Genomic DNA, 25,770 nt, shown 5'->3' on the forward strand with positions numbered 1-25,770 from the left:
GGCGGCGCTAAACTGCTGAGCCACCCAGGCTGCCCTGAGAGAATCTTCATAACTTTAGCATAACTAAAACATCTCCAAAGCTATTTAGCCTAGAAAAGTAAAGTCTGAAATCCATAGCATAATATAGCTGATCTGTAAGGATTGTCCCAGGAATGAATAGTAGATCAAGTCACAACGGATATAATTCTAAACTTAGAGGAAAAGGAGTAATACTGGTCACAGGTTGGGAATGGTCATCTGCCAAATACTTTGTACTGATTTCTTTTCAAGATAAAATCATACAAAACCTCTAAAGCCATCAATATATTTGTTTCAGAGTTGTGGTCATTCTCTGGGTGAAAATCTTAGCTCTCTCATTTACCAGAATTTGTCACAAACTCTAAATTCTATTTTCCTCATCTGTAAAATGGAAATAAAAGGACTTCCTTCATGGGGATTATTGTGAAAATTAGATAAAATAATAGGAGTCAAGTGCTTAGCAAACAATAAATGCCTGTGGTTAAACTGATATTTATAAAAATAAATCCTGCTTGCCTACGACACCCCAAGAAAACTAAAACATTATCTAAATTCTGGAAAAACAGATTAATCAAACAAAAACTTATCTTTTATCTTGCATTTGTTTTGACTGAAAGACCTTCCTGAGACTACTGCCCCAGCATTCCAGAATCTTCTTAGTATCAACCCACATTGTAACAGTACTTTTTTTTGGTTTTGTTTTCCTTGGGTGGAATCTAATCTGGGTATCCTTACACAGGATTCTGAAAGAACAGACAGCCCAAATATGGACCCACACAAATATGGTCCACTGACCTTTGCCAAAGGAGCAAAGGCAGTTCAATGCAGAAAGGGCTGTCTGGTTAATGAGTGCTGCTAGAACAGCTGAATAGCCACACGCAAAAAGGGAAAAGGAATCTAGACACTGAGCTTACATCTTTCACAGAAATTAATTAAAAATAGACCACAGACCTAAATTAAAACATGAAACTTCTAGAGGATAACACAGAAGAAAATCTAGGTGACCTTGGGTTTGGCAATGAGTATGTAAACACCAAAAGCATGAACCCGTGAAAGAAAAAAATATTTGGTAAATGGGACTTCATTCAAAGTACAAACTTCTGGGGATCCCTGGGTGGTTCAGTGGTTTAGCGTCTACCTTTGGCCCAAGGCACGATCCTGGAGTCCTGGGATTGAGTCCCGAGATCAAGTCCTACATCGGGCTCCCCAAACGGAGCCTGTTTCTCCCTCTGCCTGTGTCTCTGCCTCTCTCTGTCTCGTGAATAAATAAATAAAATCTTTAAAAAATAAAAATAAAAACTTCTTGGGGTACCTGCATGGCTCAGTCAATAGAGCATCTGACTCTTGATCTCAGGGTCATGACTTCAAGCTCCACATTGGGCATGGAGCCTACTAAAATAAAATTTTTTTTAATTAAAAAAAATTCATACTAAGAACTGCTTTGCAGACAACACTGTTAAAAGGGTGAAAAGACAGACACAGACTGGGAGAATGTGTGTACAAAACACTTATCTGATAAGGACTTGTATCCAAAATACACAAAGAACTCTTAAAACTCAACAACAAGGAAACAATTAAAAATGGGCAAAGCATCTGAGCAGAATTCTGCTTTGCAGTAAACAATGTGTTTTGTTTTGTTTTTTAATTTTATTTATTTATTTATTCATGAGAAACACAGAGAAAGACGTAACATAGGCAGAGGGAGAAGCAGGCTCCATGCAGGGAACCCGATGTGGGACTTGATCCTGGGACTCCAGGATCACGGCCTGGGCCGAAGGCAGGCGCCAAAACCACCGAGCCATCCAGGGATCCCCTGCAGTAAACAATGTTAAATGCAATTGCTTAAAGTCTCTTTGAAAGCAAAAATGTGATGCTAATTTTACTAAAAAGGAGACAAGCTATAAATTACTAGAGATACTGATGCTTCATTATTAAAAACAAACAAAAAAAAAAAACCTAAAAGCCACCAAAGCATACTAAGACTTACATAATATAAACGGTTAAAATATTTTGAAACTTTTCATTTCAGAACAGGATTTCAAATTGTAGAATTTTTTCTTTTTCTGGTTAGAATAACAAAACAGAGGAGTTGGAAATTAACCAAGGGAGACATTTACATTCATTTTACATGCCAGCTATACATCTGAAGGGTCCTAAATTAGGATTTTTAGTTTCTAACTTGCCTTTTTTTTTTTGTTAGTCATTACCTATTTGTTAGATTTTCTTCTAGTACTATTATCTGGATTGGATACAATTTACAAGGCTTGATAGGAAGAAAATGAACCTTTACTGCCTGTACACAGAACAGCATTCACTAGATTTGGGAAGCAGAAGTAACTAGTGGGAGCAAGATTCACCTCTGTTATGATGGCTTTCTGGTCTTTCACCCTTTGAGCCTCCTCCAGGTCCTGTTCTAGGCTGAAGACTTTTGAGAGTGGCACTGGTTTCCCACTGCGGCACAGGACTGCCTGGCATGTGCCAACGTTGGCTACAGTCAAGCTAAAACTACTCGCTGGGTCGGCAGTGTCAGGGCGGATATAACAAAGGAGAGCAGAGGAGCCCAGCTTCTGGCCAGCCATTCCCAATTTCCTGTTTAGAAAAAAAAGAAAACAAAGACGTGGTAGCCAGAGTTTTAGAAGTAGCAGTCCTTCATGCCCATGATTTCCTTGTTTCTCTGCCACAGGACTATGAGCCAGCCTCACCCATATTCACCTGAAGGCTGCCTCTTACTACAGGAGATGAGGGCGAAGAGTTTTGCCTTCCACGCTTAGCTGACCGAGAAAAGACATTTTATAAAAAGATTGAGGGTAGGGGAGACAGTGAAGACACATCTTTCTCTACCGCTCCTGCCTGTGTCTGATCATGGACTGCAGTGACCTCATTCAGTCATTTTTCAGCTTCAGCACATCAGTCACCTAGAGGGCTCATTCAGAGTTTTTGACTCAGGGGTAAGGGGCTAGTCCAGTAATTTGCACTTCTAACAAGTCCCTATTGATGCTGAGGATGCTGCTCCTAGAATAACACTTAGAGAACGAACCACTCACTTAGGCTGTAATTTTCTCAAAAGAGGGACCACACTCTTCCCTATCTATCTCCATACACATGGCATCCATCCCCTAGCACACAGCATACAATGCTAAGCACAGAGCACATACTATGAGTAAGAGCTGGTTGCAAATTCCAGCTCCCCCATTTGCTCACTGCAGATCCACAGTGAGATATTTCTCTGAGAAACTTTTCTAATAAAATACCCACTTCTTTGGCTTGTTTGGAAAATTAAAGATATGGTATGAGAAAGGCAGATTCGCTTCTGCCCAGCTCTTGGGGGGTGCTTCATAAACTGAGTTTTCTTTCCCAAACTCTTTATTTTGCCAAGTTCCTAGCTCAATTCTATTACTGAAAAAAGGCATCCTTTCCCCACATCTTCACTTTGTGTTATAATGAGAGATAAGACCAGCTTGGGCTCCAGGCTATTCCATCCCGACCTCGACCTCTCATTTGCATGTGTCCTTCATGCAGCCCACCTGATGTACATGACGCTCCATTAGCTACTAAGAGGTTTTCAATAGTTTGGTTATATATAGTTTTTGCCCTTAAGTGGCTGAGAAGATTAATTGGTAAATCCCCAATACTATGTATTCTAAACACATGAATCTGATCAGTGCTTAACCTTTTGAAGGTCACTGCTCTTTGTGAAGAATCTTACAAATGCGTATACCACCTTCCTTCCCCTAAATGTACAAATGCACTTATACATACACAACCTTCTACACATGATTTCTGGGTTCCCCAGATCCTCAGCAGCCTCTGAGTTCAACAGGGAAAAGAGATGGCTTCATAGGCTCTCTAAAGGACCAAAGTCCCCAGGTGCTTCGGTGGCTCAGTTGGTAAAGTATCTGCCTTCAGCTCAGACTGTGAGCTCAGGGTCCTGGGATCGAGGCCCAAGTTGTTGGGCTCCCTGCTCAGCGCGGGGGTTGCTTCTCCCTCAGCCTCTGTACCTCCTCCCACTCATGCATGCAAGCTCTCTCTCAAATAAATACAAATCTTAAACAAAGGACCAAAGTCCCCACATTCCTCCATGCTGATATAGAGACCAGTCATAGCAGAAGGAGCAAGATCTCACCTTGATCCTGTACCTATAAATTTAGACCCCAACCTTCTGACTTAGCAAGATTTATTTTCCGAAAGTAGAACTGAGTTAGGGATTATTCAACCCACCTGCTTACCTGTGAGATACCAAGAAGGTGTTAGCCATGAAAACTGTGTCATTTGTTGACTGCTGGACTTCTTCCAAAAGCACATCTGCCATGGTACACTGGAGGAGGCGAGGGAGCTCCTCGTTTCGGTCCCCATCAAACATGCCATATACAGCTCCCACCCCCTCTGCACAGTTATCCACGGCTAGGGCAGATACACATAGCCTAGAACACAAATATGAGAGAAACAAACATCAAAGAAAGTTATGGTAAAAGGATTATTCTCCAGGGAGTCTTCTTTGAAAAGTATTAATCGAGGGTGGAAAGAACAGTAGTAAATTCTAATCTACACATGAAAAAAGTATTAGGTAATTAAGTAGCACATGAGAGAGCTGATGTCGTAAGACCTGGAGGATTTCAGCCATACTCAAGAACAGTAGGTAGGAGCTGTGCAATGCTGCCAAAGGCTGGAAAGATTCAATGCTTTCCCTTAGTGACTAAGGACTAGTACAGTCAACGTGCTTCAGCCAAAGAGCCCCAGGGGCACAACTACGGTGGAACAAGCTGGGTTTATTATGCCTTGCAGTAAGAGAGAATGCATACCATGGGATTCTGGGGTGAACAGGTAAGAGTGTGGAAAGAACGCATTACAGGATTTGGGTTTTGGCTAGGTCATTTTGAGGAAGGTATAATGAAGTGCACCAAGATTAGATGCTATCAGAAAGTGGAGCCATTCTATGGTTGGGTATCTCAGTAAATCTTATCTACAGGGAAAGAAGATTAGCCTGTGAATAAAGCTGTAACTGGTCAAGAAAGTAGCAGTCACCATTTTAGCCATGAGAGGTGGTGTTTGGTATTCTGTGGTCTGTGCATTCCCATCTTGTTTGTGACTCACTCCATCATGGTCTGAGGGATTTTCTCTGATGCTGGCATTCAGTGATGTGTTTATGTCCCACAGAACAGGATGGCCTATCTTGTAGCATCAGATCAGATGTTAGGTGCTGCCTTGTAAATTTCTCTCCATGGCCAAGATACTCACTTATTTCTCTGCCCTGCCATCTCAGCCAGTCCATGGCTCCAGAAGGTTGATGTAACAGTAGAATCAGTGGTTGGTAGAGGTTTCTGATCAATTTTCAAGGTTGTGATATGGCTGTGAGAAGTGCAGAAAGGGAAGATTAGACCGCATATGCTTCTATGTTTCACAAAAACTATCCCAACAGGAACATGGGTTTATATAAAATCACCTGTTGACAGACCAAGGTTCATTTCCAGAGAGACTAAAGGAAAGTAGTGTGTTGATCCACCAGCCAAGGAGGAGGAGAAAGAAAAGAAGTAGGAGGAAGAAATAGGGCCAAATATTTTGACAACTGATACTATTAATCTCAATGTAAAACCAAGCACATCCAAAGATTTCAAAGTCTTAATCAATTGTCTACTTAAATATTCTGATACAATGAAGGCTTGGTACAATGAGTGAACCTGCATCATCTCTGAGACGATGTAATGTAATGTGATCTATGGCACCTAAAAGGTCTATGTAAAAATATTCAGTGTGTGACTGAGCAGTACCCATGACATGGAGTTCTGATATAAATAGACTATCTACTGGATAGATATCTATCCAGAACTGAATTAAATAAAAGAACTGAGGAGCTCTATGGCCTAATTCATTCTATTCCTTAAACAGACTTTTACGAGATCCATACATGGCAGGTGGAACTAATAGCACATATAGACTCAATTTCAAAACTTTTCCTACCTAAATGTGTCCAATGTCTTGTGTTCCAAAACCAGATTTGTATTTCCAGTCAGGTCAAGGTCTTGTAAAGTGGCAGGCAGTGCCTCCGGAATCAGGATTTCTGTCAAGTCATTGCAACTTAGGTCTACAAACTGGGAGGAAAATGGGGAAATCAAAAGTAAATACATCACAACGACTGAATTCTTAACTCCCTAATAGTCCCCTACAATATCCTCAAAGGAAAGAGTATCTTCCCAGGAATCAATTAAATCTGTTGTGATCCCAAACTGCCACCTTATTTTTTTCTGTGAGAAGAGAAATACCTGCCATTTCCCCAGGAGGACCCCATTCCATCACACAGAAGTACCTGGATCTGGGGCAACTGCAGTATTTCTGGGAAGATGCTGATGTTGTTGGAGTGTGCCACAAGGGTATGAAGCCTTTTGCAGTTGGCTATGGTCGTGGGAATGGTTTTAAGCTTGTTGCCACTTAGGTTCAGTTCCTCCAATTGCTCCAATTTATTTAGTTTGCTGAAAAAAAAAAAAAAAAAAAAAAACACAGAGTATACCACACTCAAGATGAGCAGCTGCCAAGCCAATTTTACAGCAGCCACAAACAGAGTACAGTGGTGAGCTGGTCCACTGCCAGAGGGCTGGTCAAAATGAAACAGCCAGACACTGGCAGGGGGAATGGCTCCCCAAAGGGAATGCTCTCCTTGGGTCTCAGTCTAATCTGTCTCTCACTGGGTTTCAAGGACGGAAGCTTCCCTTGCTTCTCTTACAGCTGTTGGATCTTGTGAATATGAACATCTTCCTGTTACTTGACTTACAAGAAGAGACTAAATCAGTGCTGGCCTATGGTTACATTATTATAGTACTTGCTTGGGCACTAACTGGCTGAAAGATACTGCAGGATTTATTGTCAGTGGGCATCAACCTCCTCAGCTGTAAAATAGACAAAGTGTACTAAATCATCAATAAGATTCCTTTCAGTGTTAAATTTCTATAGTTCTCTATTTATAAACATAATTCATCTTAAGTAAATATTTCATGAGTGCTTACTATGCATACAGCGATGTGCAAGTGACTGTGATATGAGTCGCATTGTTCTGTGGGACTAAGCAAAGCTTTCTACACAGAAAGCAAAGTATCTTTAGACAGCCTAACATCTTTATCTATATAATTACAAATTGTTCTGGCTTATTTATAATTTATTAATTAAAAATTATAATAATAATAAACTTCTATAAAATGGAGAGAAAGTTTGGAAAATAAAGAAAATAAATAAATCAACAATACCACCAATCTGAAATTACTATTACTTCTTTTGCTAAATAAAATGCATATTCAGAATTTTCATATGTCTATATTTTACATAAAACTTATATCCTGCCCTTTCCATGTATAGTTTCTATTGCTAGAAAATTAATAATTTTTAATTACTAAGTTTAGTCAATTAAAACTGTTTTTTCCTATTACAAAAGTAATGCATATTCATTGAAAAAAACCTGAAAAGTAGAGATGAACAGAAAAACATCCTTTATTCCTACTACCAGAGATGATCTCTCATAACAGTCTGGGGAAGGTATTCTTGACCTTTTTAATGCAATAAAAAATTATATTTTTCAAATTAAAAAAATGTTATATATGTTGTTAATAACTTGCCTTAAAAAAAAAAAACCTAACAGTACATTTTATAAGTGGTCTCCTGTCCAAATCTCATGCTTTTCTATTATCCTACTCCTTGCTTGGATCTAACTCATAAACAGAAACACAGGATCCCTATCTCAGCCAGCCTCTTACTGAGCACTCAGGACTATACCGGATTCCGAAAGCAGTCCAAAAGAAACAGAAGATTTGGACTGTGCCTGTGTAATTAAACACTGTTCAGGTGATGACTTGACAGTGGGTTTATTATTCACTATAAAACAAACATTTTCTTTAACATACTGTTGCTAAATTCCATTTAGTTTTATTATCTGTATTCAGAGTACTGTAATTTTGTGTCACCTCCTATTAATTTTTATCTTTACTTCTAACCTATTTTCATAATCTTTGATGTTTTAAAGTTTTGTATCAGTCTGCTTTTAATACTTCCAGTAAGAATGTCATCAGATTAGGAGGAATTCATCAGTTCCAGGGCATTCCATCTGTGATCTCCCAAAAGCTTCATAAAACCAATGATTTGTCACTGTCTGTTGTTTCCCCTTTACAGGAACATATCTGAGGCCAATGGAATTTATCTGACAGGATTTCAAGAGATCTATCACATGCTGAAATTAAGATTCTGCCTACACGTTAAAAGCCACCGTTCAAATTCTTTGAAGGAAGCAATCCAGTTTATCCTGCTTGTTTTCTATATAAGGTCCAAATACCTCATTTCATAAACATTAACAAAATTATCATCTTTATAAATTTTCCTAAGTTTCTCACATTTCTAAGAAGATCTGTAAAATAAAATTAGAATCAAAATATAGTTTTGTTTTCAAATTATATCAAACATATAGTTTCAAATTATAGCAATCATAATATAATTTTATATGACATGTATAATTTCATTCAAATTATGTCAAATATCATTTCCCTATAGTCTTCATTTTCCAAAACATCACTTTTAATGACTACTTTCATGGTTTAGATGGATTCTTCTGACATTAAATTTTCCAAAAAAAATTTTTTAATCAAATGTATTTTGGAAGATACTTATTTCTCCACTGACACTGTTTAAAACTTTGACAGTATTAAATCTCTCTCTTATGTTTTCTTATAGGTATAGTGTAACTACTAGTAGTTAACTACTATTCACCTCTTTCTCCAGGAAGGCCAACCCCAGACCTAGGCCCTATGCAGTGCAGCTAGCTACCCTTGTGTCTTTAACATTCTGCATTTATTACACTGCACTGTAATTGCCTGTGACTTGTCTATTTCCCCAATTTGACTGTAACTTATTTGAGGACAGAGACTGCTAACCTAACCACCACTGCTTTTCCAGAACTTATACACAGTACTTGACATACAGGTGTTCAAAAACATATATATAATGAATAAATTAATGGACTCAACAGTATATCATAAAACAGTGTTGACAAGGGAAAAGAAAAAATTGTTTTCAAAATGCATTTCTTAAGCTTGTAGTTTTCTAGGTTGAAAATTCTCAGACCATTATTAAATCATTGTAACAAAGAATTAAATGCATTTTAGCTACCATTTCTCTGGTTACTGATACTCAACTGGGTATAGATTTTCTTCATTCAACTAGTGGAATCATAGCACCACCAAGCTGCTCAACATAAAGCAAGAAGATCCAGAAAGAGAACTGTAATGGAGACTGGTAAATGCAGATTTCATGCTGTGTATCCGAAATGACCAGTGTCTGCATTTGCTTACCTTGCAGGAAAGGTCTGTAGCTGGTTGTTCGCAAGATGCAAGATTCGCAGGTGCGGGTGCCCCACCAGAACGGGCACACACTGGTCTGTCAGAAGGTTGTTGGTCAGATAGAGCAGCTGCAGAGCACTCAGACTCTCCTCTCCAGCACTAGCAGATGGCAAAGATTCCAGACTGTTTGCAGATGCATTCAAGTATCTGAGACTGACAGAACACATACACAAATCACCATTTCCTTACGGTTGTTACCATCATACTATCTCAGTACAGGACACTGCCATTTCATACTCCCAAACTTATGACAAGTAATTTCCTCCAGGATTTTTTCTCTAATTGATTCTATCCACCCAACCAAAGTTCCTTTATTCAACTCATGCAATTGAAGCAGAGAGGAAAGAATTCAGGCTTGTTTGTGTTCCCAGGCTTTTGTAGTGGTCTGATTCTAAGCTAGTGTCCTCTTTTACTGTCTACTGTGCACAGAATTGTTGAATGTCATGTTCACTTGTGAAGGCACCTTTCAGAAAAGTTTTTGTCTAACTTTAGCAGGATCATATTTATTTAGCCAATCCACTTATAGTCTTCAGACAATAGCATATAGGCTGTTGGCAACTATTTACTATTACAGACATTGTGATGCACAACTTTGTGTCCTTATCTAATTATTCCTTTGGGTTATATTCCCAGATGCAGAATTTGTAGGGTCAAAAGTACATTTATCTTTAAGATTTGTATATATAAATATTATCAAACTGAATCCCAGAAAGGCTATACCAAGTTATACCTTCCACAAGCATAATATAAGAATGTTTGCTCAATCTTCTGTCAAAGCTAAGTATCATACTTCATTTTAATCTCTGCCAATCTAACAGGTAAAATATGGTATGATTTAAAAATTTTGCATAGCATGGTGTTTGGTATATGTGAATATGCTCAATAAAAGACAGCTATTATTATTAACCTTGTGTGCTCTTAAGTCTTCTTAATATTATGTGATTCACATCCCTCATTAGCTTTTTAGCTGTTGAGGGTACTATTTACGTGTGTGTGTGTGTGTGTGTGTGTGTGTGTGTGTGTGTATGTGTGTGTTTGTCCCAAAAGTGTTCTGGGCAGAGTTAGTATTAGATTAGTTTCATTGATAGTTTGCTACAGCTACTAAGTAGCTTCCTTACTACAAATTATAAGGTTGTAAACTAATTTTATTCAGGCTATCATTAGAAATAAATGCAATGAAAAATAAAGAACTACACCTGGCTGGTTCAGTCTGTGGTGTGTGTGACTCTTGATTCTGGGGCTGTGGGTTCAAGCCCCATGTTAGGTGTAGAAACTGCTTAAAAATAAAAACTTAAAACACACACACACACACAAAAGGACGCCTGGGTGACTCAGTCTTGATATTGGGGTTGTGGGTTCAATCCTCACATTGGGTGTGGAGATTCCTTAAAAATAATATGTAAAAAAAAAAAAAATGAAAAAAAGAAAAGTAAAAAGAAAGCGTCTGGGTGGTTCAGACAATTAAGCATCTAATTCTTCATTTCAGCTCAGGTCAGGATCTCAGGGTTCTGAGATAAAGTCCATGCTGGGCATGGAGCCTGCTTAAGATTCTCTCCCTCTGCCCCTAACCCCCCTCTCAAAATTAAAAAGGGGGGGGGGGGCTAGAGGCAGTGTTATACATTACTAACAAATACTTGTTAGTTACCAAGTTAAATGTTACTGCATTAAGATCCCATATAAACTTTCCAAAAAGAAAATTTCCCTCAAATATTTTCTAAAATTTCCAAAGATTCTACTTTTAGGAAAATCCAACCAAGTATATTATATATTAAGAGATACATAAAACTGCCAAAGAACATGCCAGACACCTGTGAGCTACATGCTTTTTCTATATATCCTGTAGCCTTATGTTAAATTACTACTGCTTATCTCTGTTTTCTCCATTTTTAAACTGAAGACAATAGTACCTTCTCCCTATTGCAGAAGACTATAATTAAAACTAGTTTTCACTTAATGGTGACATATGCATGAGATAAATCTGGCTATAGGAAGTAATAGAAAGACACACTATCTATTGGTTAATTCACAATGAGAACACAAACACCTTTTGGAACAATGTTTCCTTTAAATGCTCAGTTTTCAAACTAGGTAGTAAAAAAACACTGCACATTAAGAATGTAACTTGATGATAGCTTGGTAAACAAAGCAAGAAGCAAAAATAAATTAACTTTAGTGATAAGTCTGTCCTCTTTCCCCAAATGCAAAAGCTAAAAATCGCTCAAGAAAGCTTTATCAGAATGCTATAATTATTTTTTATGAGGCCATGAATATATTCATTTTTGGAGATGAAAGCCTGTTTGAAATTTCCCAACCTGCTGGAAAACTGTCAACAACATTAAAACTTAAGTATTTGATGGTTATTTCAACTTTTGAGTGAAAGACTACTGCCTCATCCAACAGTGTCATCTTTTATTTCCTATAAATTACCCGTATAAGTCAGTCTCCACCCACACACAGTTGGACCAGGAGGCAAACAATGTGAATATAGTTCCAAAGATCACTCCAATGACCAGTCAGTATAGTTGGTTGTGTTGGACCCTGGCTCACGGGTGCCAACGTGTCCCGGTGGACGCCCCAGAGACTCAGACCCCAGACAGGCAGATGCAACAAGCAAGAGGGTTTATTGGACGTTTGCGCAAACGGGCTCTCCGCCTCAGAGGTGGCAGAGCCCCGATTAGCAATTACAGGCATCTTTTTTTTTTTTTTTTTTTTTTTACAGGCATCTTTTAAAGGCAAAAAACTGCGGGAGTAGCATAGCATTCGGGTTATGACATGATTGATTTCTTTGAAGGTCAACACGACCATGTTCAGGGACTTTTCCAGTCAGGGCGAGGGGGGATAGTTTTTTTATCTTGGAAAAACAGAATGTTTTTGTTGCTTGAATTCATGGGAGGCGCCTGGATGGGCTGCCTCTGGGTTAGGCCTGGTCCCACTCACGGGGGCGGGGGTGTGGGGTTTCTTCAGTTGCACCAATGATTCTCTCCTCTAAATAAACTTGGTGGCACTTACTTTAAGGCCTTGGAGAAGAGAGTATCTGGCAGCCTGGTGAGTAAGTTATGCTGAATATCCAACACTTCCAGAGGGATGTGCTCCACCAGCATGGGCAGGCTCTGCAGCTGGTTGTGTGACACTGTCAGCTTCCTAAGACTCAAGCTACTAAGGATTCTAAGGGAAACAGTACAAAGAAATAAATGAAAAACTTACTTAAATCATTCTTTCTGAGTCTGTCCTTGGCCACCTCCCTGAAATGAGTAAACTAACAGCAGCATATTCTAGACAGTCTAATCACTGGCAAGCACCTGGGCCAACAGAGCAGCCATGACCATATGCTTATCCACCACCCACCAGGAAGAAGTCATTATAAGATCATTTTGGGAAAAGGTGACTTTAAAGCAAACAATACAGAAGAGATCTAAACCAAAAAAGCCATTTCTAGAATAAACTGATTTATATTTTAAGTCTAGACAGTACCACAAATGCAGTGAGTTTATTAATATACAGTTTATCCTTGAACAACCTGGGTGCGAACTGTGTGGATCCACTTACATGTGCATTTTTTTTCTAACTTCAGTATAGTATTATAAATGTATTTTCTCTTCCTTACAATATTCTTAATGAGATTTTCTTTCCTCTAGCTTACTTTAAGAATAGAGTATATAATACATTTAACATACAAAATATGACTGTTTATGTCATCAGTAAGGCTTCCAGTCAATAGCAGGCTCTTAGTAGTTAAGTTTTAGATTGAGTCAAAAGTTACACGTGGAATTTTGACTGTGCAGAGGTCAGGACCCATAACCCCCATGTTGTTCAAGGATAACTGTAATTGATGTTAATAAATAATAAAATATAACAAAATATACCACTTATTTAGTGCTTATAATGTGCTAGGCCAATTTTACTATTAAGTTCAGAAGGGTTAAGGGGCTTTGATTTGCCAACAATCTCACACTGAATGTGAGAAAGAGTATGGTCAGGACTTGAACTGAGGTCTGACTCCAAAAGCTGTATTCACACCTTGTACACTGCAAGCCTCTAGTTTTTTTTTTGTTTTTTTTTTAAAGACTCCACTAAAGGACTACACATTTTACATCTCAGTGATTTTGAAAATCCCATTCCCTCACCCATAGCACCTTACTCTCACCCCCTCACACTCAGAAATCTTACCATCCTATAAAAAGGTCAATTCAAACATGCAAATCTCTCAGAAAGCATTGTATAATTGTTCAAAGTTGTAAATTTCTACATTTGATTCATACAGTGTAATAATGAAAAATGAAGGCTCTGGAGTAAGAATGACTACATTCAAATGTCAGCTCCCAGCATTTCTAGTCAAGTGTGACCTTGGGCATTACCTAACCATGGCAGGCCCTCATTCCCTCATTTGTAAGATGACCATAAGAGGGTCTATCTAATAGATGGTTAAAGGATTAAGTAAGATAATAAAAGCAAGGTTCTTAGAATACTACTCAGTTCATAATAACTTATCCAATACAAAATATCTATTATCACAATCAGATCCCTGATCTATGCCAATAACTCTTGTTACGTTTTATCACAGTTATCTGTGCGCAAGTCATCTCAACTATCCACTTACCAGTTCCATGTAGGCGGAGACTGTGGATTAGCCATTACTGTATTCCTTACGGCACTTCACACTGCCCTGCACTCAGTTAAGTACTCAATATTTAACAAACAAATGAATGAAAGTACCTTTGTTAAAGCAACCCAAGGGGTGCCTGTATGGCTCAGTCAGTTAAGTGTCTGACTGTGGCTCAGGTCTTGATCCCAGGGTCCTAGGGTTGAGCCCCATGTCAGGATGACATGGGTGAGGAGCCTGCTTCTCCCTCTGCCTCTGCCCATCACCCTGCTTGGGCTCCCTCTGTCTCTCAAATAAACAAAATCTTTTTAAAAGGGGGGGGGGGCGCAACCCAAATCTAGGAAAATAACTGCACACACATACATGCAAATACATGTAAGACTACACACATACATTAACATACACATACCTCATGGGAACTTCTGTCAGAAGATTATAGCTCACATCTAATATTTCCATCTTCTTTGCTTCACAGGCCCAGTCAGGGACACATTCTAGCAGATTTCTAAGAAAATAATTAAAAGGCATTGCTGAAGATGACAAGTTGAACTCATTTCACTGGTCTGTAATGTATGTTAGCCAGCCCGTGAGCTCCTTGAAGGCAGGAGCACTCTCCCAAGGCATCCCTAGCATACTACCTGGAATACAGCAAATGCTCAATGAATGTTGTTGACAGGCAGAGAGAGACAAACATACAAACATGTAATAGTATATTGGATCAATTATGCTACTCACTCAAAGAAGACACAGAGGTGTTATGCAGTAAGGAAAGCATGAAGTAGAGAGATGGCATGAGGAAAGACAATGAAAGCAGGGGCATTTTAAACAAACTTTCAGAGACAAGTAGGATTTGCACAGGTAATGAATGCCTGAAGGAGAAGAGAAGGAAATTGTGGAGAAAATGAACCAAGTGAACACAGGTGAGGAAGCAGGGACAAAAGGTGAGTGGTGGCAGAGTCTACAAGCCACTCATAACGTGAGCCCAGCCATTTAGTAGGGCACCAATCAGGCAGATACTTAGCAAAAGCAATTCTACGTTCAGATGCTACTTAGCTTTGCTAAGGCTTAAAGTGTCTACTGATCAACAGATTACACAAGGCAGGAAAAAGCAGGCACTGAAGCAGGGGATGCACAGAGGCTGTTAAGACAGCCACGTGAAGGGACCACCTTGCCTGACATGGATCAGGGCCAGCTCCCCAAGAAATATGACATCTAGGTCAGAATCTGAAGAATGCTGTCCAAAAACCCAAGATGAGGAAGACATACTGAGGAGGAGGTGACAACATGAGCTAGGGTAGAAACAAGAAAAGAAATGGCTTGGTGGGGCAGCCCTGGTGGCGCAGTGGTTTAGTGCTGCCTGCAGCCTGGGGTGTGATCCTGGAGACCTGGGATAGAGTCCCATGTCGGGCTCCCTGCATGGAGCCTGCTTCTCCCTCTGCCTGTGTCTCTGCCTCTCTCTCTCTGTGTGTGTGTGTCTCTCATGAATAAATAAATAAAATCTTTAAAAAAGAAAAAAAAGAAATGGCTTGGTGTGTATAAGGGATAATAAACAGTCTGGTGATACCAGAGCAGCATATATGGAGCCAAAGGTGAAAAAAACGACCTGGAAAGACCTAAAGACCTAAATCATGTCTATAAGGGTGTGACTGTATCCTGCAGGTATACCGGGATCACCGAAGGAGTTTGTAAGCAGTGGGAAGACTTGGTCAGTTTTGCATTTTCAACAGCTCACTCTGTGGATACCCAGAGGTCTGGCTGAGGTGCTTATATTAGTAAAAGAAAGCTGTTACGGAATTCTAGCCACAAAATGATATGGGCTTCAAAGGGGGGTAATTAATACACATGGAAGGGAGGGGAGGGATATCAGAAACCCTTAGGAAGCAAATATCAAACAACTTGGAGGTGAATGAGATGGGAGTAGAGCAGAGGGAAGAATAAAAATGATGTTTAGGCTTCTTGCCTAGACAGCCAGGGAGAAAATCATATCCAGAGAAAGGACTGGTAGGCTCCAAATGAGGTTGAAAATTTGAGTCACGAGTGGTGTCCATCTGATAACGACTATCTTACAATAATGCCCAAGGCTGAAACAGACACAAAACATCAAGCAAAGCTAGGGTTGGAGGAGTGGATAAGGAGTTTCATTCTGCACATGTTTGAGGTACTTGGAGACCGGCAGGCCAAAAATGCCTAATGCAAAACTGGACATGTGGGTCTGAGGCTAGAAGAAGAGGTCTGGGCTGGTGACCCAGGTGATGCTGGTGCTGAAGTGTAGCTAAAATCACTGGACCAAATGAGACCGTCAAATGAAATGTAGTAGGCAAGGACAGACCAGAATAAGTGACCTGTAAAAGGCTGGCTAAGGAAGAAGAGTATGTGAGAGACAAGAGTGGTCGGAGAGGCATTAAAAAAAAAAAAATCAGATGGTATTAGCCAGTTGAGGAAAAAGCATGCTTAAAGAAAAGAGATCAAGATCAACACTATCAATATAGAAAAGTTCCATATGAGAGGGTCAAAAGCAAGCTGTGATGGGATAAACAAATGGGAACTGTGAAAACTGAGCCAACAATGAAAATACTGAGAAACTAGGACAAAAAGGAAATGAGAAGGGGCTGCAAAATAAAGCAAACTCTGTCAAGGGGCTGCAAAATAAAGCAAACTCTGTCAAGACAGAAGAGGTGTGAGTGTACGTAGACTGAGAAAAAGGAAGACCCTGACCATACACGAGAGGGGAGAAAGTGAGGACTCACAGAGCAAGGTCTGGAGCAGGGCAGGGGATGCCACCCTGAGCCCAGAGGCAGGATTGGACTTCCCAGAGGAAAGAAGCTGAGAATGGATATGGATCTACATGCAAGGTGGTAGGAAGCTGAGCAATGTGGAGCAGATGCCTAAGACGCTGGAAGGAGCTGACAAAAGAAAAAACTGATAAGCTCCAGATGAGGATGGAAACTGATTTACAGGGGTGTCCATATGATTATCCTTAGCAAGGATCAAGCCCAGAGGAGAAGGTCAATCTTAGTATTGACCCATGCTGGGGTTTTGTGGGGAAGATATGAAAGAAATCTAGAACAACAGCTTAATAATCATGGTAACAGGGATGCCTGGGTGGCTCAGTGGTTGAGCATCTGCCTTTTGGCTCAGGAAGTGATCCTGGGGACCAGAAATCAAGTCCTGCATAGGGCTCCAGGTGGGGAGCCTGCTTCCCCCTCTGCCTATGTCTCTCATGAATAAATAAAATCTTCTAAAAAAATAATAATCATGCTAACAGAGTAACAACAACAAAAAGAAACCTGGCTACAACAGTTAGTATTTCCTGGAAGACTATTTTATGCCAAACACCATGCTAATACTTTGCATTTGTTACCCCATTTAATCTTTATAATAACCCTGACCATATAGGACCCTTTCTCTTTTCTACCTCTCTATAATCACAGCATCTAATAAGCTACCCTGTAACTGCTTATTTGAGTCAAACTCTTCATTAGGCCATAAAACTCAACCACTGAATCCCGAATGTCCAAGACTGTTAAAAAAGAAGGAAAGAAAGCAAACCTCAGTTATCTTTGTCCTGACCACCAAAGGAAGTAATAAAATCCTGAATATAATTAGTATCTCTCCAACCATCAGACCAACACAGGTCATAAGAATACCCCAAAAATTAAGAGAATAAAATTAAAAAAAAAAAAAAAAAAAAAAAACAAGAATTATCTGATTTCAGTCAGCAGAAAGGAAATCACTGCCATGAAGGAGATAAAAGGTCTTTGTTTGCATCTCATTCTAAATCCCCAGACTTTAAGAATGAGTAATTCACAGGCACCTTTCTGTTTCAAGAAGACCCTTCCTGAAATAGATGGTATTCTTCTACTCATCCTTTCTCCCTTCTCCAGGCTATCCAAATATTTCAATGTATTTAGATCTCTTCTACCTCAAAATTACCGAAGTATCCACATCCATCTCTTAAATATTAAGAATCAAACAGGCACCATTCTCATGAGACACACTCACCGGGAAAGTTCTAGAGAAGTGAGTTGACTGGGTACTGGATAGACATTCACTGCTGTCAGCCCTAATCAAAAAACAAATAGGTGTTAGTGACACTCTCCAAAGAAGAAAGTAACTGAGAGTAAACAAGGGCAGAGTGGTTCAGTGAGATCACCAGGAGGAACACTGATGTCATCTACTGAGATGAACTGAAGACAAAAACCTGGGTAGCTCAAGATGACTAACTTTACCAGATCCTGATCTAAAAACCAAATAAAACAACTAATTGAAGGATCCTGTGTACTGGTCTAGATTCACCCCAGCTCAAGCAGTTGTTAAATGTTGGCAGTGACTACGAAGCTTTCAAACTTAAAAAAAATAAAATAAAATAAAATAACAATTGGATTTTTACTGGCAAATCTTACCTTTTAAATAAAGTAAAACATAAATGCAAGTGCAGAATCTTAAGAAAAGTGCAAAAATCTTAAGTGTATAGATGAACAAATTTTTACAAACAGAACACTGTGCAGTTACCAGTACCCAGATGAAGCAACAGAGTGTCACCAGCTGCTCCCGAGTCCCCCCTTACCATCACTTCCTAGCTGGGCAACCCCGCCCTGACTCCCAATACCACAACCACCTTTGCCTCCCTATATAAATACAGTCTGCATACTGTTCTGCCTGGCTTTATTCACTCCACACTGTGATTGTGAGATTTGGTCATAGACTACACATGGCTGTAGTTCATTCATTTTCATGGCGATATCAAATTTTTTATGTAAATATACCACAGTCTATTTAACCATTTTAGAGTTGGTGAGCACTCAAGTCTTTTCCAGTTTGGGATTACTCTGATACTGACTGCTTCCATGAACGTTTTTTGTCCATGTCTTTTGTGGATTAATATAATCAGCATTTATCTGAAGTATAAACTAGGAGAGAGAGAGTGTGGATAATTCCACGGTTTTCCAAAGCGGTTGTACCAATTTACACTCTCCACAGCAGACACTGGTGTTGTCAGTCATTTCCATTCTAGTCAGTCTGGTGGGTGTGCAGTGGCGTCACGCTGGGGTTTTAATGTGCACGTCCTTTTCCTACATTAACTGATCACTTGGATAACCTCTTTTGCGAGGCTGAGTTCTTTACTTCTGAGGCATCCGAGCTGCAAGTGTTGGTGTGAACTCTCCCAGGTTGTAGAACTTACGGATTCTTCCTTCCCATCCACAGTGGCTAACTTCAAACAAGCCCCATTTAGTGCAGTCCTGTGAGGGAATCTCAGCTCCCAAATACAGCGGGTACCAATGAGGCCTTTTCTAACAGGCCACTCATTCAGGTTCTCTAGATACTTTAGAATAGAGAAGGGGCCTGATAACAGATATTTACATGACAAAAGACTGACCACCACCTCACAGTAATACCTATAAACAGCACCCGGTGACAGTCAGCTTTAACACTGTTTTGATCTAAGCAATTATTCTAAGCTACAATTGGAAACTTCTCTAGCATGATAAAAGACAATGAAAAGTTCTTAACTTTTATCCTAATAATATATTTTAGAGATATTGAAGAGAATAAAAAAATGAACATTCTTTCAACTCATCACCCAGCCTTTAACAAATCTTCACGTTCTGCCTTATATGCTTCAGAATTTTTTTAAATTAAAATATTGCACATACCAAGAGGTAAACATCATCCTGAATATGATTTTCATCCTTCCCATGGTTCTCTTAACTGTTATGGCATACATATAGCTAAGGAAATAACATTTCTGTGTGTTGGAATATTTGATACAACTATCTTGGTGTACATAAAATTATGCTTTTTCCCCCCTCACAAAATGTTTCTAAGATTTATCCATATTAATACACAAAGCTTTAGGGCATTCATTTCCATTGCTGTGCAATATTCTATTGTATAAATATGTCACTGTTTAGTTTACAAATCTTCCTATCAATAGTCATATTTTTTCTTATTTTTTTTTTTAGCACAAATAACAACACTGCGATAAACATTCCTCTACACATCACTTTATGCACATGCGAGCGTGCCCGGGAGACATCCCAAGCGGACGAACTGGTAGAATGTGAGCTACATCCATCTTTGACTTTTCCTAACACTAATTGCTCTCCAAAATGAGTTGACGTACTGACCCTCTCTCATTGACAATGTAGGAGAGCTGCTTTTCCACATATTCAGTAGCACTCAGCATTATTTTTTAAAAAATTGATGAGTATACAGTGGCATTATCAAAATTTGCATTTCTCTGACACTTAATGATATCAAACATCTTTCCCCATCCCTTCCTTAAACAGAGAAAAAGTAATCACAATTTCCTTGGTAAGTATGCTCCATAAAAAGAATGGCCCCAACAGATATGGGGACTTTTATACTGAGAAATACTTCTGGAGCAAATCACTACTGAAATAAGGGGCTTCTCTTAGAACTGAGGCTGCACAATATTTTTGTCTAGAGATGAGCAAAGGTTTTCTGTAAAGGTGTAAACATATAGTAAATATTTTAGGCTTTGCAGGCCCTCCGATCTCTCTTACAGCTACTCCATTCTGCCATGGTCTTGTGAGATCAGTAATATATAAAGAAATGACTGTGGGTATTATTTCAATCAAATTTTATTCACTGGTATTTGAATTTCACAGAACTTTTCCAAGACCAAATCATTCTTTTGATTTTTTTTAACCCTACCCTAAAAAAAATGTAAAAACCCATTCCTCAAGGGCCAGGTGGAAGGCCAGATCTAGCCCCTGGGCTGTTGTTTGTCAACCCTTGTTTTAGACTATTATTGATACTCTATTTTGAACATGCTTGCCCTCCCTCCTACCCCTTGTTATTTTGCAAAATGCTTCTTATCATGCTCACTTGGCGAATCTAGCGAGGTCTTTTTATGCATGTCTCAACCATTTGAATGCTGACAGCAAACTTAAAAGACAAAGCTGATCTCAATGAGCTTCAAATCACACTTTGCAGAGTGGCTGAGCAAAACCACAGATGCCACTGTTCTTAGAAAGCTCTGGCGAGAGCTACAAAAGAAAAAACAGGAGGCTGGAAGGAGAACTCACTGTTGGAACTGGCGTAGAGAGTCCGAAGGGAGAAGCCACTGAGTGTCAGCTCTCTCAGCTGGTTCCGCTCACAGTGCAGCTGCTCCAAGCTACACAAGGAGCTAAGATCTAAGTCAGCTAGTTGATTGTCCCGCAAATCCATGTGGGTGATGTACTTATTTCCCTCCAGATTTTCAGTAACTACAGTTTTCAAATGGTTCATCCTTAAATATTCAGAAATAAAGAGATCATAGAAATAAATTATACTAAATACACTTACCAAAAGAAAAATAGGAATGATTCCTTTCTTTCCTAAACAACTCGAAAAGTTCACTATTAGCTTCACTTTGCAAGGTATTACATAATCACAGCCAACTCTACCTTGAGTTGTTTATAAACTTAGACAATCCAGACTTGCAAATACAAATACAAATTAAATAAAGAGAAAGGGAAAAGGGACCATGCTTACAAGTTGTTGGTTAAAAACTTAAATCCAAATACTTAATAAAGTTAGGCAGGGGCGAAGAAGCAGGCCAAAGGAACAAGAAGATGAACATAACCTTTTAGGTTAGGGAGTAGCAAAGCAGTCATGGTGTATCATGTGGAGAACAAGAGGAAGCAGCCATATTTTCTCCCGTTGCTCAGCCTACTCTTGTGCTAAGATTTACTTTACGTTTATTAATGGAAGGGAAAATAATCTGTATCTATATGGAAATGTTCAAGGGAAAATTACAGAGTATGGCTTCTTGGTTCTCTACTTTACTTATAGAGAACACACAGGCATGTTCTCATTCCCCTGTATTTCAGTACATTTTCCTGTGACTGTTTCTTTACAAGGAATGTCAATGGCTTAGTGTAAATGATAGAACACTATGCATATGTGTCTTTTACCAGCTTTCTTTAGGAAAACATTGTAACTAGAAAATAAAAACTATAAAAAATTCATAGCAAAACCTTTAACATTCTAATTGCAATACAACAGATATCAAGAAAAAACCCAAAGATTCAATAGAAAAATGGTCAGGTTTAAGGAAAAATACAAACTACCAGTGAGCATATTAAAAAGATGCTCAACCTCACTCATAAATAAATGCTGATTAAAATAAAACACTGTTTTCTCCTAGGACACTGACACAACGAGGAAAAATACTGCTAAAATCCAACATTGGCAAGGACGAGAAGAAATGGGAATTCTATAAAATGTTACTGGGAGGGTAAGTCAGAACAACCTATGTCAAAGGTAATGTGAAAGTCTCTATCATGTGGTACACCTACCTTACTCATAATGTCTCTGCTACTGAGTAAAAAATGAAGCTTTACTACAGTTTGGAAAACATACACTGTTCTAAAATCCATATGTTTTAGAGAAGTCTTAGTAAAGAGAAAACATAAAAGACCATCAGAGGTCGATTTAAAGGAAGACATGGTGGAGAATGGCCTCACCTTAAATCCACATGTCTGATATGGCTCATCCTGTTCAGCACCCCAAGGTTTAGGACTTTCAGGCAATTTCCTGCCATAACCACTTTATCTAACATAGTGAGCTTCCCATAAACTTCAGGTATTTGACTAAAGTTGTTGAAGGAAATTCCCAGGGAAGAAAGCTGTTGCAGATTTCCCAATTCTTCAGGTAAAGTTGTCAGAAAGTTGCCATCAAGACAGAGGGTTTGAAGACTGTGGAAGAAAACAGAACGACACTTTGTGAAAGCTTTTAATCGGAATGGACAGAATTAGAGGGATGGACTCTGATTTATGTCACTAATTCATTAATGAATGAATCCAATAATGATAAAATACCCTATCTACAGAGACTCAACGACACACATCACTGACATGGATGGTCCCTCCAACATCAAAAATTGTCAAAGCTTCTACTGTTGAAACTGAGGGACTAACTGGTCACTCGTGCAAGCAAGTAACAGCTGCTGACTAGAATCCTCATAATTACATGATTTATTTCACTGCAAGAGCTCATGCAACTACATGCATTCCAAATCCCAGACAAGCTCCTTATTCTGCAAGTAAAACACCAGCCCAAAAGAAGTCAGACACTTACTTTAGCAGACTGCCAATCTGACTCGGCAGGTCGTGAAATCCATTACAGGAGAGGTTGAGCTCAGTCAGGGTAGAAATCTCACATAACAATACAGGAAACAACCCAAGTTTATTATGGGACAAATTCAGCCCCTTCAGCTGAGAAAATCTAAAAAGCAAACACACAAATTCTAGTACTGAATGAAAATGCCATCTGCTTTAAACGTCCACTGTAGAATTTGTTTTACAAATATCTATTGAGAAAAAAAAAAAAAAAAAAACAAATATCTATTGAGAAAAAAAAAAAAAAAAAAACAAATATCTATTGAGCACTCACTACACGCCAAACATTGTGCACAGCACAGAATGTGGAGATGCCTAACAGAGGCTCCATACCAACAAGGAAATCGGGTCTAGGTTAGTGGAGTTCTTCTCTCCTCTCTTTAAAAAGGCACAAAACCTTAAAGAAAATTCATGCTGGTATAATTATATCAAGTCAAATCATCTTTGAAATCGCTTCACCAAATTTCTACATATAAAATAAAAGACCTTAGAACTTACAAATACATGATATGGAGTTTTACTGTAATATGATCTCATAGAAAACATGAAATAGTAACTTTTAGTGCTTCTGCTTCATTCCTGAAGGAAATGTATACTGTCTTACTCAGAGACAGTATCATCATACACTGGATCCACAGGAATCACTCTGGGAATTTTACTTAAGAGTATTACACTTATGATTAAACTAGTGCAAGAGGGTAAGGCTGAAGTGGTGTTCTCCACGATGATGATATGTACCACCTGCTTCTAGAATGGAGTCATTGGTACCTCATTCTAATGCTCCTTTTTCAAATTTACAACTTTTGATTTCCAATTTTCCTGACCTTGAGTACTGATTGTTCCTTTGGCTTGGTGCCTTGACTTCGGAATTCCTAATCCAACCCTCAAATTAGATTAACCCCATTTCCATAGTCACTCAGAAGAAAATGCTAGAAACCCACTTCCTTAAAATTATAGCTTGTGTTGTTTTTACATACCAATAATTATTCCAGAAATATCAGTTATTAAGTAAAATATGTAACTTTAATGTGTATTAACCTTTTTTTTTTTAAAAAAAAAGATTTTGTTTATTCATGAGAGACACACAGAGAGGGAGAGAGAGAGAGAGATTGAGAGAGAGAGAAAGTGAGAGGCAGAGACACAAGCAGAGGGAGAAGCAGGCTCTACGCAGGGAGTCTGATGTGGGATTCAATCCTGAGACTCCAGGATCATGCCTTGGGCCAAAGGCAGGCGCTAAACCGCTGAACTACCCAGGGATCCCCTGTATTAACCTTCTTAAAAAGATCTTATTTATTTATTTCAGAGAGTGAGCAAGCAAGAGCAAGCACGAGTGGGAAAGGGGCAGAGGGAGAGGTACAGGAACAAGCAGGCTCCCCACTGACTGCAGAGCCTGACACAGGGCTGGCTCCCAGGACGCAGAGATCATGACTTGAGCTGGTCAGAACCTTAATCGACTGGGTCACCCAGGCACCCCATGATGTGTAGTATCTTTTTAATCACCATTTAATTTGAATGCTTTAATTTCCAACTTCTCTTCTGCTCACAGGAAGCCCACACAATTACTTCTATCAAATATTAATTCACTTCCATCTACTTTTAAAGGGAGGGGGGGAGGTAAGGTGGGTGGAAGGTAGGAAGGGGGAATATATTCTAACAAAGAAATTGGAAAATAGGGATGCCCGGGTGGTTCAGCGGTTTGGCACCTGCCTTCAGCCCAGGGCATGATCCTGGGAACCCAAGATCAAGTCCCACATGGAGCTCCCTGCATGGAGCCTGCTTCTCTCTCTGCCTATGTCTGCCTCTTTCTGTGTCTCTCATGAATAAATAAATAAAATCTTTAAAAAAAAAAAAAAAAAGGAAAATATATGGGCCATAGTCCCTTAGGAGTGAAATGATTCTTTTATCATAAAAGAGAGGTTTCATAGCTGTCAAAAGGCTTAGAAGTTAGCATTAGCAGGTACACAGGAAAGATAAAAGCCCTGAACTGGGAGTGGAATTCTTAAAATTAGGCCTATTTCCTTTAAGTTATTTAAATTTGACACTTATTCAAAAACTTGCCATATACTCAATCTCTCAATTTACCCTGGCTTCAGATCATGCATCAACTGCCAGTGATTTATGTAACAAGAGTAGCCAGATCAATGGCAGCTCAACTTTGCCTCTATAACAGAACATTTGCATCTATCTTCTGTTTCATGGAGGGGAAAGGGAATACTAAAAAAAACTGTATGAATAAAAAAATTTACTTCCTCTTCAAAATGGAGAGGAAATTTTCAAATATATATGATGGTAAACATGCTCACTTCCAGGTACAAATGACTAAGACAATGATCACAACTTAGTTTGAGTAAGTTAGTCTGGAAACCCATTCTCCACATACCTGTACAGAGTGTCAAGGCCCCCCGGTCTTTCCAACTGCATGAAGTTGTGTCGCAAATTGAGGTAGGTGATATCTTGACTGTAGAAGAGATGCTCAGGAACCTCCTCAAGGCTGTAACATGAGAGGTCAACAGTGCTGATTCGCTGGGACACCACCTGAATACAGTCAAAGACAAGAGCCATCTGAGCTAGCACCAAATGTCTCTCATCCAGCACAGGAACAAATAACATTTACACAAAAAGGTGGTAATTTTAAAAATGGGAAAGAGAAATAGGT

The 25,770-nt window shown here is 39.1% G+C and overlaps 1 protein-coding gene across 1 annotated transcript in view; it reads right to left on the reverse strand.

Annotated features, from left to right (window-relative positions):
* Nucleotides 1-25,770, reverse strand: part of PHLPP2 (PH domain and leucine rich repeat protein phosphatase 2) — a 74,942-nt gene that overhangs the window by 5,622 nt on the left and 43,550 nt on the right. Inside the window, exons 6-18 of the mRNA XM_041770229.1 lie at nucleotides 25,495-25,649; nucleotides 23,074-23,220; nucleotides 22,461-22,691; nucleotides 21,039-21,241; nucleotides 17,989-18,049; nucleotides 14,396-14,491; nucleotides 12,396-12,551; nucleotides 9,339-9,539; nucleotides 6,320-6,482; nucleotides 5,974-6,104; nucleotides 5,254-5,364; nucleotides 4,245-4,439; nucleotides 2,376-2,607 (exon numbers count right to left, since the gene is read on the reverse strand). Coding sequence (XP_041626163.1) covers nucleotides 2,376-2,607; nucleotides 4,245-4,439; nucleotides 5,254-5,364; nucleotides 5,974-6,104; nucleotides 6,320-6,482; nucleotides 9,339-9,539; nucleotides 12,396-12,551; nucleotides 14,396-14,491; nucleotides 17,989-18,049; nucleotides 21,039-21,241; nucleotides 22,461-22,691; nucleotides 23,074-23,220; nucleotides 25,495-25,649 — 2,082 coding nt within the window. The remainder of the gene's footprint in view (nucleotides 1-2,375; nucleotides 2,608-4,244; nucleotides 4,440-5,253; nucleotides 5,365-5,973; nucleotides 6,105-6,319; nucleotides 6,483-9,338; nucleotides 9,540-12,395; nucleotides 12,552-14,395; nucleotides 14,492-17,988; nucleotides 18,050-21,038; nucleotides 21,242-22,460; nucleotides 22,692-23,073; nucleotides 23,221-25,494; nucleotides 25,650-25,770) is intronic.

This window comes from Vulpes lagopus, chromosome 10 (assembly GCF_018345385.1).
Source record: "Vulpes lagopus strain Blue_001 chromosome 10, ASM1834538v1, whole genome shotgun sequence".
In the NCBI taxonomy this organism is placed as follows: domain Eukaryota; kingdom Metazoa; phylum Chordata; class Mammalia; order Carnivora; family Canidae; genus Vulpes; species Vulpes lagopus.